The sequence below is a fragment of the Barbus barbus genome (assembly GCF_936440315.1).
Source record: "Barbus barbus genome assembly, chromosome: 2".
NCBI lineage: Eukaryota > Metazoa > Chordata > Actinopteri > Cypriniformes > Cyprinidae > Barbus > Barbus barbus.
This window is the reverse complement of record NC_136730.1, coordinates 35,191,465-35,206,103: the sequence shown is the minus strand read 5'-3', so window position 1 is coordinate 35,206,103 and position 14,639 is coordinate 35,191,465. Positions and strand designations below refer to the sequence as shown.

The window sequence follows — 14,639 nt, the reverse complement described above, 5'->3', positions numbered from 1 at the left end:
ATGCTTTTCTAAATAATTCTATGAAAACTGTGTTTGTCTCAGCTATATTCTTCATCTTTGTATTAACAAAGTGTCGCATCTGCAAGTATCTATAGAAGTCTTGTGTTTCCAATGAATGCTTCTCTTTAAGTACCTCAAATCTGGCTAGTATATTATCTTCTATTAAATTACATAAAACTGTTATCCCTTTATCCATCCAATACTTAAATCGAGTGTCTAATCTGTTTGGTGTAAACTCTGAGTCGTATGCACACCATTTAAGAGGCACAATTGCTTCTTTTAGTTTATATTCTGTTATAATAGATTTCCATACAGTTAAAGTGCAATTTACCCATGGGTTATCAATAGTCTTAAGATATTCTTCTATATTACTATCGGCCAAGGTTGCCTGTATGGGGATCACAGATATTCTCTGCTCCATGTTTTTCCATTGAGCCTCATAGGATGGATTACACCAGTATATTATGACTCCCATCTGTGCTGCAAAGTAATAATCTCTAAGGGAAGGTAGTCCCCCCCCCCCCCCCCCCCTTTTTTTTTTCTTTAGATAGCAGTAATGTTTTAAAGCGAATTCTAGGTTTTTTACCTTGCTAATATTACCTTGTATATCTTGATAACATCTTGTCCCATTCATTAAACTGATTTTGATTAATTATTATGGGTAGGGTCTGAAATAAGTATAGTAGTCTAGGCAGAATATTCATTTTGATAGATTCAATACGTGAACTAAGACTAAAGAAAGGAATTAAATTCCATCTTCCTATATCTTCGTTAATTCTTTTATTGATAGGTAAATAGTTACACTCAAATTATTTTGTAAGATCTTTTGGCAGGTTAATGCCAAGGTATTTGAAAGACTCTGTTTTCCATGCAAAGGAGTATCTGGTTTTAATTTCTCTTGGTATTTTGTAATTATATGAAAGTAACTGACTTTTACCTATATTAACCTTATATCCTGACATCTGGCCAAAGGTCTCAAGTGACTGCATCAATTTCGGTAAGGAGTATGTTGGTTGCCCTAGGTATATGAGAATATCATCTGCATAGCAAGCCAATTTGTGTACTGTTCCTTTAAAATTAACTCCCCTAATATCTTCATTCTGTCTGATATATTGAGCTAATGGTTCCAAATATAATGCAAAAAGTAATTGTGACCATGCACAACCCTGTCTAGAACTCCTTTCTAGAGTAAAGCGATTTGATAAGTATCCATTGATTTTGATCCTTGCTGTGGGATTATTATATAGGGACTGTATAGTTTTTATAATTGTATTGTTTAAACCAAATCTGTGTAAGACTCTATAGAGAAATAACCAGTTAACCGAATCGAATGCTTTTTCTACATCTATGCTTATCACAATTGCTTCAATGTTTTTTTTTTTGTATGTGATTCATAATGTGTAGTGTCCTTCGTATATTATCTTGTGTTCGACGTTGTCTTATAAAACCTGTCTGATCATTATGTATCAATTTAGGCATTAATTCTTCCATTCGTTTTGCCATAATAGAAGTAAATATTCTATAGTCCACATTAAGAACAGATATAGGCCTAAAGGATCCACATTCCATTTTATCTTTGCCTTCTTTTGGTATAGCTGATATTATCGCCTCCTTCCAGCTAGGTGGTGTTTGTGCTTTTTTTAAAACCCAATTCAATGTAGGGAGTATGACAGGGATTAATTCATTTTTAAATTCCTTATACCATTAGGGTGACTTACCTAATTTTAGTCTACTAATTGCAGTTTTTAATTCCTCTTCAGTTATGTCAGTAATCATCCTTTTATTTTGCTCTTCATTTAAAGTGGGTAATTCTAAAGAGTTTAAGTAAGTGTCAATCTGAGTCACATCCCCCCCTGGAACTCTAGAATATAAAGTTTTATAGAACACTTCAAAGGCCTCCTGAATTTCATTTTATTTTTTATCACTTTTGTTCTTGGGTCCCTAACTTTGTGAATTGTATTTTTTGCAGTTTTCTTCCTCAATTTCCATGCCAACATTTTCATAGCATTAGATTCACCTTCATAATGCCTTTGTTTTAAGAACATCAAATTTTTCTTTACTTCTTGCGTAGTCAGGTCATTAATTCTGTCCCTAAGTTTCTTAATTTCATTTAATGTATCTTGTACTAACCTCAATTTGTGATTCTTTTCTAATTCCCTTAGCTCATTATGCAGATCATCTAATGTTTTATTTCTAATTTTTTTCTTATATGACGATATTGTTATAATTTTACCTCTCAGGACAGCTTTAAGAGTATCCCACAAGATAGGAGGCGAGACCTCACCATTATCGTTAAATTCTAAATAAGCACTAATTTCTTCTTTAATTTGTTCCTTGAAGCCGGGATCGTTAAATAAACTTGAGTTTAATTTCCACGTAGTATTCTTTGGCTGCAGTTCAAAATCAATGGATAGATATATAGGTGCATGGTCACTTATATCTATTGTTCCGATTCCACAAGTATATATTTTGTCTTTATCTTTTCCAAATGTTATGAAATAATCTATTCTGGTATATAGAGAATGGGGGGCAGAATAATGAGTGTAATCTCTTCTATTAGGAAAGAAATCTCTCCAAATATCAATTAGACCAACGTCTTCAAAAAGTGCATTAACCTTCTTATATAGGGGCCTCATGTCATGGTTTTTCCCGCTAGAGGTATCTAATTTTGGTTTCAAATGTATATTCAAATCTCCCCCACATATCAAGAATCCCTCTGTTTGTATTGTCATGATACTAGTAATTTTCTGGAAGAAGCTAAAATCACTTCCTGGGGGGGCATATATATTTAAAAGGGTGACTGAATTTTCATATATTTTACCCTTTACTAGAATATATCTGCCCTCCTTGTCTCTCACTTCCGATATTTTTTCAAAGTTTAGTTTGTTTGAAATAAGAATAGCGACTCCCCTCCTATGCCCTGATTCATATGAAGAGAAAAACACATTAGAAAAACCAAACCTCCTCAATTTTTCATGCTCTTTATCACTTAAATGAGTTTCTTGTAGGTATACTATATGGGCTTGCTCTTTCTTCATTTTAAATAAAACCTTATTACGCTTAATTGGATTCAACATCCCGTTGACATTAAATGATATTATTTTAACTTTATCTCTAACCATATTTATCTGAAGACCATGTGTTAATGAACTTAACTAAATAGAATTTGGCTGATTCACTCCCTGAACAAATGTAAACAAGAACGAGAAAACTTACATAGCATGAAAACAAATAACATTGGTATGATTCCAAGGTTGGGGTCTTCAACAAATGACCCTGAACTAAGCTAGAAAAAACATCTAGCTCTGGGGGGAAGTCTCTAGCCCATATGGGTAGGGGGCCCCCATTGCAGCCTCCAGAAAAATAAATGCAAATATCTGTGTACATTTTACCAGATATTACTACCTCGCGTATTCCTCCCTTGTATGTATTCTCATTTAAATAGAGGAGAAAGATGTATATAGATAAGTAGTGTAAAAATAAATTTCACATTATCTTATATGCTTCTCAAACTGAAAGTACCACCATCTCTTTCATTGTTTGCTTAGCTCACCGGAGATTTAAAATTAGTTCAGATTTAAAGTTCCTCTGGAGGGGACAGGGACCGTCTTCTGAAAACCTGCAGCCTCTCTCTAATGTTCCTCTCACGTTCTTCTTCCGTCCCCTGTTGTCTCAGTCCTCTCATCGATTCCCAGGCCGTATGGGATAACTGCTCAGCTAGGCTCTCTCTCGGTGTAATTACTCTGATGGGTAGTCCTCTGTCCTTCATATCCGCAGTCGCTTCCTCTGCCGATTGATACAGTCGCGTCCCATTATCATAAAACACCCGCAATTTAGCTGGGAACGGGGTCTGGAAGCGTATCTGTTTCTGTTTTAGTATTTGTTTGGCTTCAGTGTAATCCTTGCGTTTCTGTAGAATTGCTGGAGTGTAATCTTGATCAAAGTATATTGGCCTTTCATTCAAAAACACCTTCTTTCCCCAGGCTTTGCGCAGAATCTCTTCTTTGATTCTGTAGCGGTGGAATTTGATTATTATTGACCGCGGTCTGTCTTCCCTATTGCCAGAGGGTTTCGGTACGATCGCCCGATGAGCTCTCTCGATGCCAAGGTCTGTAGTTGGGGGGATCTCCAGCTCATCCCGTAGTAACTTTTCCACAAACAACGTCATTGATGCCCCCTCTGCTCCTTCAGGAACATTATAGATCCTTATATTCTCCCGTCGTGATCTCCCTTCTTGGTCGAGAAGTTTATTTTCTTGTTGGTTCATCACTTTTATCATCTTGCTCATCACCTGTTCTACGTTTTGAACACGGTCTTCCACTTTTCCGATTCGCGATTCTGCCTCTGCAATCTTTTGGTTAACACTGGTGAGTTCAATAATAATCTCGTTTAATTGTTGTTTTGTGTCTTTGCGAAAGTCCCGTATCTCCTCCAGAACTTTTGTCAAACTTGCGGCATCACTCAGATGAGTATTAGCATTAGCGTTAGCTTCACCATCTTGTGCTTGTGCCGGAGAGCTGTTGCCTGTGCTTTCTTCGTTCACAGTTTCTCCAGTGGTGCATTTTTTATTTCCATCTCTTCTCCCCATTCTTGCCCCTCTTAGCGAAACAATAAGTTCAAGAGAAAGTTATATTTGATTATTTAAAGGGGCACATAAGCAGTTTTACTGGAGGAGCTGTTGTTTAAGCTGCCATGCAGGGAGATGACGTCACCGGAACCTGTTCTTATTTTTTAATAAGAAAGATAAAATAATGAAAAAGATTTTTTATCTTCGGCCACTTTGGCCTAAATATCTGCCGTGCATCTTTGTTTTTCTAGTTTGGCTGTAATGCTCAGACAACTTGTAAAACCAAAATAGTAAAACTAACATGACAAAGAATCGTGATTTAAAATCGTGAATCGTGACATTTAAAAAAAAAAATCGTGATGACATTTTTCCCATATCGTTTTAATTTAAATGAATGTGATGTTGAGATTACGCTGCTTAATGTAGCGAACCCAGGTTGAAATGCATACATGAGTGCTTATTTTATTTAACCTGTTTTCATGTCTGTTACTATTGGCATGTCCTCCGAGCGATTACATGCTCTAGACCAGTGGTTCTCAACTGGTTTGGCCATAGGACCCACATTTTTACTTGATCATCAATTTTTACTTGGTCATCAACAAATAATTTCCCTGTTTACTTAACTTAAGACAGATAATTTGTAAGAAAATCACCAAAATATATGAATAAACAGTATTTTATGGCTGTTAGAAGTCACAAACTTGTATCAAAATTGATCAAAATTATAGAAATATCTCAAAGTAAAAATATAGCGGTTAGGGTAACGAAAAGTACAGATACCATGGTAAATAAACAATTAACTAAACTGTTAATAAAACATATTAAAACTGATCCTGTTGAACAGAACAAACCATCAATAGGCCTACTTAAAGGAACACTCCACTTTTTTTGGAAATACTCATTTTACAACTCCCCTAGAGTTAAACAGTTGAGTTTTACCGTTTTTGAATCCATTCAGCCGATCTCCGGGGCTGGCGGTAGCACTTTTAGCGTATCTTAGCATAGATCATTGAATCAGATTAGACCATTAGCATCGCGCTCAAAAATGACCATAGAGTTAAAATATTCTTTCCTATTTAAAGCTTGACTCTCCTGTAGTTACATTGTGTGCTAAGACCGACGGAAAATGAAAAGCTGCAATTTTCTAGGCCGATATGGCTTGGAACTGTACTCTCATTCTGGCGTAATAATCAAGGAAATTTGCTGCTGTACCATGGGTATTATGCAGCGCCTGAAAGAAGTCCCCAGCTAGATAGCACAAGTAGGGCACAACTCTACAGAAGAGTCAAGCGTTAAATAGAAAAATTATCAGAACTCTTTGGTCATTTTTTATGACCAAATTCTAATGGTCTAATCCGATTCAATGATCTATGCTAAGCTAAGCTAAAAGTGCTACCGCCAGACCCGGAGATCGGCTGAATGGATTCAAAAACGGTAAAACTCAACTGTTTCACTCTAGGGGAGTTATAAAATGAGCCTATTACCAAAAAAGTGGAGTATTCCTCTAACAGTAGAATGATCAAAATAATCATAACCATATTTATCTAATATAGGGCTGCACAATTTGGAGAAAAAATCTAATTGCGATTTTTCTGATCAAAATTACGATTTGCGATTTAAAATGCGATTTTATTACTATTCAATAAAAGAGCTACGGGTTTGTTGTGGTGGTTTTAATAGCACCAAAGAAAGACCAAGCATAATCACAAACTATGCTACACTGTGCTACTGTTTATTTAAAACCTCTTAAACATTGTGGCCATTTTTTTTTTTATAAAGTTGCCGTGATGCAAACATCTGTCATGACAAGAAGTTTAATGAACAATTATATATAAAATCTTAAACTTTTAAGAACACAAACACACTGTAAACAATTCTACATTAAGGTTGAAACAATGACAGCAAAAGGTTTTGCCATTTAATGTGCAAAGTACATTAATAATTCTGAGGCCAAAAGGCCTACAAGAAAACCATTACATTTAGATTGTTACATTTTCACATTGTTCAGGGTAAATTGCTTAAAGATTTTTTAACAAAAGAGCAGCATATCCACTCACTCTGGTTTGAGGCATGACCGTTGACATGTTACTACATTGCCTGCTGCACTGAAGAGTCTTTCCGACAATGTGCTTGTGGCAGGAACACACAGGTATCGGCAAGACAACCTGCTCAACCTGGGAAAGTTAACCTGGAGCTGTTTCCACCAGGTCATGGGATTCTGGTGCAGTTAAGTAGCTCTGCTTCCACCACATGATGACAATTAGGAGGTTCTTCTGGAGACACGGAGGAAATCTTGAAATAGCTGCCAAGTGTCTTAGCTTTCACAGACGAGGCTGCTGCTAAATCCTGTGACTCTGAGACATGTGATCTTTTCTCCTATAACGTTCAAAAACAGGGCAAGCAAGTTACTTAAGTTTTAACATTTTCAGTTTGGAAATGAATGCTCAACACATTTCCTCATAAGTGCCATTTTCTTACATTTTCTTGCAACTTCCATCTCTGTCATTATTCTTTCTTTTATGGTTGGGATGTTGTCTTGACTGATGTAATTCATTTTGAAGCGAGGATCTAAGAATGATATAACATCCAGAAGTTCTTGAGTGGATGGGTTACATATTTTTCCTTGAGGTATTGAAGGACTCTGTCTTTGATTGTCCTTGTTAGATTAGTGTCGTCCTGATCTTCAGCGAGTGTCTTTGTCTTCAGAAGGTGAAGAACTGGCTTAAGATAGGAGACACTAACATAATCCTCTCCCGAAAGCACATCTGTAAACTCCTGGAGTGGATGCAGAGCTTTGTGGATGGATTCTAATGCCTCTGTCTTGCTATGTCAGCATTAGATGCCTTGTTTTCTTGTCTGCAGACAGCACATGATTCAAAGCTTTACATTGCTCCAGAACCCTTGCAATAATTTTTTCCTTGGTTCCCCATCTTGTGGGGCACTCTGTAATCAATGAATGCTCAAGCAGATTCAGCTCTTTTTGGGCTGCAGTCAATGCCTTTCTTTTCTTCCAGCTGTAGGAGAATTGACTGACCAGCTTCTTGCAAACGCCTACTGCTCGCTCCACCCTGTCATCTTTCAGGGCGTTTTCTGAAAATATACCATTAAAAAAAGCTTAGAATACAATTATCTCAGTTAGCATTAGTTAATATCTAAGATGTGAAAGAGTCTACAATGAACAACATATTTTAGAGTATTTGTTCATTTTAATTTATATACACACATTTTACTCATTAATAATTCATATTTGTTCACAATACAGTTTTTTTTTCAACTAACAGAAATGTTAAACATTTAGAATTTTATGCTGTAAATTCTATTAACCAAGCTCAACCAATGCTGTAAAAGTATTTATTTTTATTACAATATGATTATGTATTGTATATGAATAATTCCTGGTTATAAAATTTATATTATATATGAACACTTACCGATAGCAAGATTGAGTCTGTGACCGAAGCACTGCAGCCTGGTCCATCCATTTATTTCCACTGCCCTTACTATGTTGGCTGCATTGTCTGTGGTGATGCACGCCTGGACTTCTTCGTTCAGACCCCAGCCAGCTAGAGCATCTTTCAAAGCAGAAGCGATGTTTTATCCGGTATGGTCAGTGGGAAAGTACGATGTTTGTAAACAACAACTCTTTAATTCAAAATCCTCACATATGAAATGAACAGTGAGACTTTGATATGGTTCGGTCGCCCTGCTCGACCACATGTCAGTTGTTGTTGTGTAATATTTCTCTTTTAGCTCATCTTCAACCTTCTTCCTGCACGTATTGTACAGGTTTTGGATGGCTTGTGGCTTGAGTAAAGCACATAGGAGAAGGAATACGATTATCTTTTATTGAGCGTTAGGATAAGATTCTTAAAACTATCTTTTGTGACGATGTTAATCGACACCATATCTTTAGCCAGGCAACATATGGTGTCTGTTTTTTGAAAATTGAAGATTTGAGCCATTTACGTTTGTTTGGATGTCAGTCGCGGTGGTTGTGACGAAGTGTGTTCATCCTGTGTGTGCCTTTTTTAGATTTGTCTGTGATACCTCTGCAGGTGCTGATACAGGTTGGTTGTGTTGCCTCGCGAGGTCGACATAGACGTTCGGTAGGTTTTACAAAGTACTTGCCTTTGAAGTACATCAGAACGTCGAAATCCAAAATAATTCCAAACATAAGCGGTGCTTTTTCGTTTAGGTACCAAGTCGTCTGCAGGACTTTGCTCTTCTGCAGACACACTTTGTTGGGAAGTTGAACCGCTGCTCGTGCTCATCTTTTCCAAATGGCATTATTTGACGTTCAGTCAGCACGTTCAGTGTTAAAATGCCCCCTAATGGTTAAACTCTGCATCAAACGTAAAATGCGCATGAAGCAAACTGTCAAAAACTATGTAGATGCTTGTTACCATTTTTGATAGCCATTGATCGAAATAATCGCAGCTCTTGCGATTTTGAAAATGGCACCCTTTCAAATCACAATTTCAGTTTACAAACAATTAATCGTGCAAGGCTAATCTAATATGACAATTATGATAAACATCTGTTTCACCTAACAGTAATTTGGGAAGCTAATGAGATAACTGAGGATGTGCTTTACTCCTGATACAAGTTTCAAAGTCTGGGGTGATGATAGACAGTGCTACCCTAAGATCGTGCTCAATGCCCAGCTTGTTTCTCTGCTTTAACTTAAACTGCACCAAAGAAGAGAAGCCACGTTCGCACAGATATGTAGTGCTGAATAGTAGGATGGTTTTGATTGCATGAGTGGCGAGGGACTAGGGCTGTATACCTTGGAGAACCTGGCGATACGATACATACCTCGATACACAGGTCACGATTCGATACGTACCTCGATACAGAGCTGTCTCGATACGATTTGATACAATGTGACACGATTCGATACGATTCAATAAAAATACATGGGCCAGAGCCAATTAGTTAATGCTGAACACATTTACTCAACAAACAGAACTCTGCATTTTTCTTCAATTTATTGAAGACAAAAGTGCATTATAACACAGTGCATTTTGCTTAAATATTTGCAACTTTAAGTGCTCTGATTAATTCTACACAAATTGTATTAATCTGGAAATTACCACAAGTCAACATTTAACTTTCCAAGGGTACAGTCTGAGCTCACACAAGCACAAAATCTTCTTCTTATTATTCTTAACTTCTTATTAAATCTTCTTATAATTCTTTTTTGTGACACCATGTACTGCCATAACATATTTCACTATGAAATCACTTAAATGCTACATCTTGCTTTAACTTTTTCCATGAGTTTTTTGAAACTCGCGGGCGCCGCTGCGCCCCCTAATGGCTGGGCGGAGTATCGATACTAAGGGCTAGAATATCGATACTGTATCTTTTTTTTATTATATCGGTATGTATCTAAGAATCGATATTTTGAGCACACCCCTACGAGGGACGGATACTCAGCGCTTCACAGCACCAAAACTGGGAAAGGCTTACCTCACTGAATTTCTTTTTGTCTGATCGCATGACAGCTCCACCAGCTGACTCTCTTCATTGCTTAGCAACGTGACGTTTTCCATGTCGATTCCAAAGGGATCCTGTATCCAGGGATCACTCGTGCAATTTTCTGAAAGCAACTCGTGCAATTTTCTGAAAGCAAGGCAGCGATTTCTGTTTTAAGTTCGTAAAACCTTGCCAAAACTTTTCCCCTCGAGAGCCAAGGAATTTCGGAGTGGTACAACAGCTGTACGTGCTCAGAGCCCAGGTCTTTGCACAGACTTTTAAAACACTGGGAGGTCTTAGCACTTCGTTTAATGTGGTTCACTACTTTGATGACTTCTTTCAATGTCTCATCAAGCACTGGCACCATATTCTTTGCTGCTAATGCCAGTAATTCAAGTAAAGTTGCGTGATTTGCAATGTCCATGGATTCGTCCATCTGCAAAGCGTTTTCCTGTGTACAAGCTGTAGTCTGTTGTTTTACGTCATCAGACATTTCTTCAATGCGCCGACAAATGGTATCATTTGACAATGGTATGGTCTTCAGCTTATCTGCTGCAGATTGATCCAGCACCTCTCTGACCATGTCCATGGCCGCAGGTAAGAGAAACTCTTCTGCTATTGTGTGGGCTTTCTTGGCCTTTGCTATGCGGTGAGCTACACCGTAAGATGCGCGGAGTGTCTGTACTTGTTTTGAACACAAAGATGTTAGGCACTTTTGTGATGCCCTCAGCTCCTGGAGTCGTCTTTGAAAGTACTTCACAGGTTTGTCTTTGCAGCTGGGGTGTTTCGTTTCTAAATGTCGTTTTAATTTAGATGGTTTCATGCTTTCTTCTGAGAGCACCTCACTACATGCAACACACTGAGGTTTCAGGCCCTTTTTGTCGTCAGTATATGTAAATCCATATTTTACATATTTGGGGTCTCACTTGCGCTTTGCCATATTTGTTTCTATAATAAATTGAAATTTCACGTCAAACGGTATTTTCGCATGCGTGCATTTCAAAATGAAAGTCCCGTATCAGCAAAATATGTTAATTTTATTTTTGTCATGTCTCTGACCACACACTCCACTCAAAACGGTCCCCAACAGTTGAGAAACGCTGCTCTAGACTGCGTTTGCTCAAGCTGTATAAACACACATGCGTAAATGCTGCTGCTAATATGCTTAATATTTTACTCCTGTATACAATGCAGACTGCTAACATGACACTTATTTTAACCTTGTTTATGGTTGCTCATATGATAATGCCATTGTCATATTGATTTAGATCTACCGGATTGCGCCATCTAAAGCTTCATGCCAGAACTTTGTATTTCTGACTAACAAATTATTACACAGAACTTTTTAAACAAAGTTAGTAAAGGGTATATGAAAATGTATTATCCTTTGTTTTTCTATTATTAGTAAATGCTGTAATATCTTTTTATCTACTGTGAGCATTCAGCAAATATGCATCAGCAAAGATCGGGTGTTTAAAAAAAAAAGTCTATATCGGTCGACAACTTGTGCTCTTGTGCCTCCCCACATAAAGCTCAAAACCCGTTAACTACCTATTTATGGGCTACCCAACTGCTTGCCAGCCACACACTTTTCTGTCCCAAGAGGTCCCTTGCTTCTCAGAGCTGAAAATGTTGGCAGTGGGTGTTAATAGTGTCATACAGTGCAGATTAAGTTACTCAGTACAGTAAAATTATGAAATAAAGGCAGTCAATTCTGCCCCCGCTACTGTTTATTAAATCAATCATTAGTCATTTTTTAATCTCCCTGCATAACTCCTACCTGTGATGTTTATAAATTTGTAGTGATGTGTATCATTTTGTCATAAGATTGTTAAAATACTTTCTAAAGTTCCTAAATCAAAACTTCAACTTTAAATAAGCCACTTATTTGAAGTGAGAAGTGAACACTATCCCCCGGTTTCACAGACGAGGGTTAAGCCTAGTCCTATACTAAAATGTAAATCTGAGCTGTTTCGACTGAAATAAACTTTCACTGATTGATCTTAAAACATGTCAGTGCCTTTGTATGGTTTTAAGATGCACAACAGTAATGCTTTTTTCTAAGCATGTTTATAAAAATTACTTAAATGTCCTAATTGAACTATGACCTAATTCTGTCTTAGGCTAAGCCCTGTCTATGAAACCGGGCCTATGTATCTGTGGTGCTATCAAAAAACTGCTATGTTTAAGGAGCGTGACTATCTGTTTTTGTCTGACCAACAAAAGAGCATTCTGGAAACATTTTTTGTAAGTCTTTTACACTAATCCTTTACATACCTAAATCTTTATTATTACTTAAAAAAAAAAAAACCTTTGCAGTTTAATTGCCATGTTAAAACAGCTCTTTTTATACATATAGATTTTTTACTGTATATAAATTTTATAAAATTATAATAGTTTATTATATGCATAAGCCTTGCATATAGTGGAGGACTAAAAATCATTTGTATGTTGTGATGGCCATCACTGCTCCCAGGGTTTTAGTGTCATGCTATCCCTGTGCATTGTTTGTTGGCTTGGATTTAAAGTGCTGCATGTCTGCAATTTAGACAAATAAGATGTCTTTTTTTCTTCTTTCAAGGTCTGGCCTGAAGTTACTGATCCAGAGAAGTTTGTTTTTGAAGATGTTGCCATTGCTACATATTTGTTGGTTGGTTGACTATTGATTGATTATTATGCATATTATTTGTTTTTAGAAATCAAATTATTATAGTTTCACCCTCAATATTTACTGAATATCTTTAAGAATAGTTAATGCATATAGTTCTGACAGTTTATGCATAAAAGACTATGTAGAAAGCTGTGAAAATATATATAGTGCATGGTAAACAAATTGACCCATTAACATCTTATTGACTCTTATTATTGAAGTCTTATTGACTCTGAGCATATCAGAGAAAAAAACATAGTCTCTCTGTCTCCTGTGCAGATCTTATGGGGTGAAGAGCGTGCTGAAAAGGGAACATCAACCAAACAGTCCTTTGTGGATCTTGGCTGTGGAAATGGCCTCCTGGTTCACATATTAAACAACGAAGGGGTAGGTTAACTAATACATTTGCTGCAGTGTTGAATTGCCAAACCATGTAGAGCTTTCTTGATATTCATCCAGTGTCAAAACCAATGATACAGTGAAGTCTGTGTAAATAAAATACAATGAGAAACCATCACTATTCTGTAACTTTTAATTAGACGAGATTAGAAATTTGTCTGCTTCCCCAAGGGCTTAAAGGGAGTTATATACAGTGCCTCATATGCACTCTGTTCTGTTTTGATTAAACCGACTAAGACCTCATGGGTTTCAGCATCCTGGAAAGGGCATGGACATTCGCAAAAGAAAGATCTGGGACATGTATGGCCCAGGTACTCATCTAGAGGTAAGATATTATTGAGAGACAGTGTCATTGATATTCATATCTTCCTTTTTATAAGAAAGGCTTAAGTCCTTTTTTTCTTTTTAAATAAACTCACCTTTTATTGTTCTTTAATCATTGGTCAATATGGAAATTCAATAAAATTCTATATATTATAAATGGGCCATTTTTAATATGTACTAGTAGATAGACCCGGGGTACTCAACAGATGGCTCGCAAGCCGCATCCGACCCGCGTCATTACAATTTGCGCTCAAAATATTAGGCAGTTTGATTTTTTTTTAAATTTTTTTTTTAATTCAATGTATGCACTAGCAGTAGTAAAAGCTGCTTGTTCTCTGCTAGCACTGTCACTAACGTGCAATTAAACAGCAACACGCCCCAAACAACTTAAAGAGAAGCATTGTCCAACAAAAGAGGACATTTAATAACACTATTTTACTCCGCAACATCGAGTGTTCGAAATAACTTCATTTTGTGATATGGTGTGCACTTTTTGTCACAGAACGAGGCAGAAAATACTGTAATAAAGGCTATATCGATTAAAATTGGATTATAAATGTGCTTTATGAAAATACCAGAGATGGCTTGAATAGCACAGATAAACCATATACTGCCGCGTCGTGTGCTTACTGTCTTCATGTTTGAGTAAATCAAGCGTTTATCATCTTTTTATTCAGTCACAGCGATAGCTTAGCCATAGACTGTAAAAAAAGATGGACTAAGATGGACTTCCTAAAAAAGAAGTGGAGACCTCCACTTCCTTGTAAAAAAAAAAAAAAAAAAAAAAGGGAGTCTCCACTTCCTTCCACTATAGAAAAGTGAAGCCAAAGCATTTCAGTATGGCCGCTGCCATCTTGAGTAAATGATGTCATTTGGAGCCCGAGTCTGCGCAGTAGAGATTCGTTTGGAGCCAAAGTCTGCGCAGTAGTGTCGTGAGGTGGAGCTGCGGTATCAAAGCCCTGCCCAAACTCCATCAGACCCATTCGCAAGCTCACAATCATGACACCACACCTCGATTTTTATAGCATCAAATAACTACCTAAAAGCAAATTTCTCGGAAAAACAAACACTTAAACATAAATCAGCACGATAAGAATATAAACTTTGGAAACCATCTTTGGGAACAATTTATTTGAAGTGTAATTTCATTATTTAGTTTGTCTCACGTCCCATTAGATAACATGGAGAGGGTGGGGTTTATGACCTATACTGCAGCCAGCC

At 37.0% G+C, this 14,639-nt stretch overlaps 1 protein-coding gene across 2 annotated transcripts in view; it reads left to right on the top strand.

The window, feature by feature from the left end:
• Window positions 1-14,639, top strand: part of trmt44 (tRNA methyltransferase 44 homolog) — a 93,035-nt gene that overhangs the window by 32,437 nt on the left and 45,959 nt on the right. For both annotated transcript variants that reach the window (XM_079441557.1, XM_079441556.1), the window contains exons 4-6: window positions 12,627-12,695; window positions 12,975-13,082; window positions 13,348-13,419. In XM_079441557.1, coding sequence (XP_079297683.1) covers window positions 12,627-12,695; window positions 12,975-13,082; window positions 13,348-13,419 — 249 coding nt within the window. The remainder of the gene's footprint in view (window positions 1-12,626; window positions 12,696-12,974; window positions 13,083-13,347; window positions 13,420-14,639) is intronic.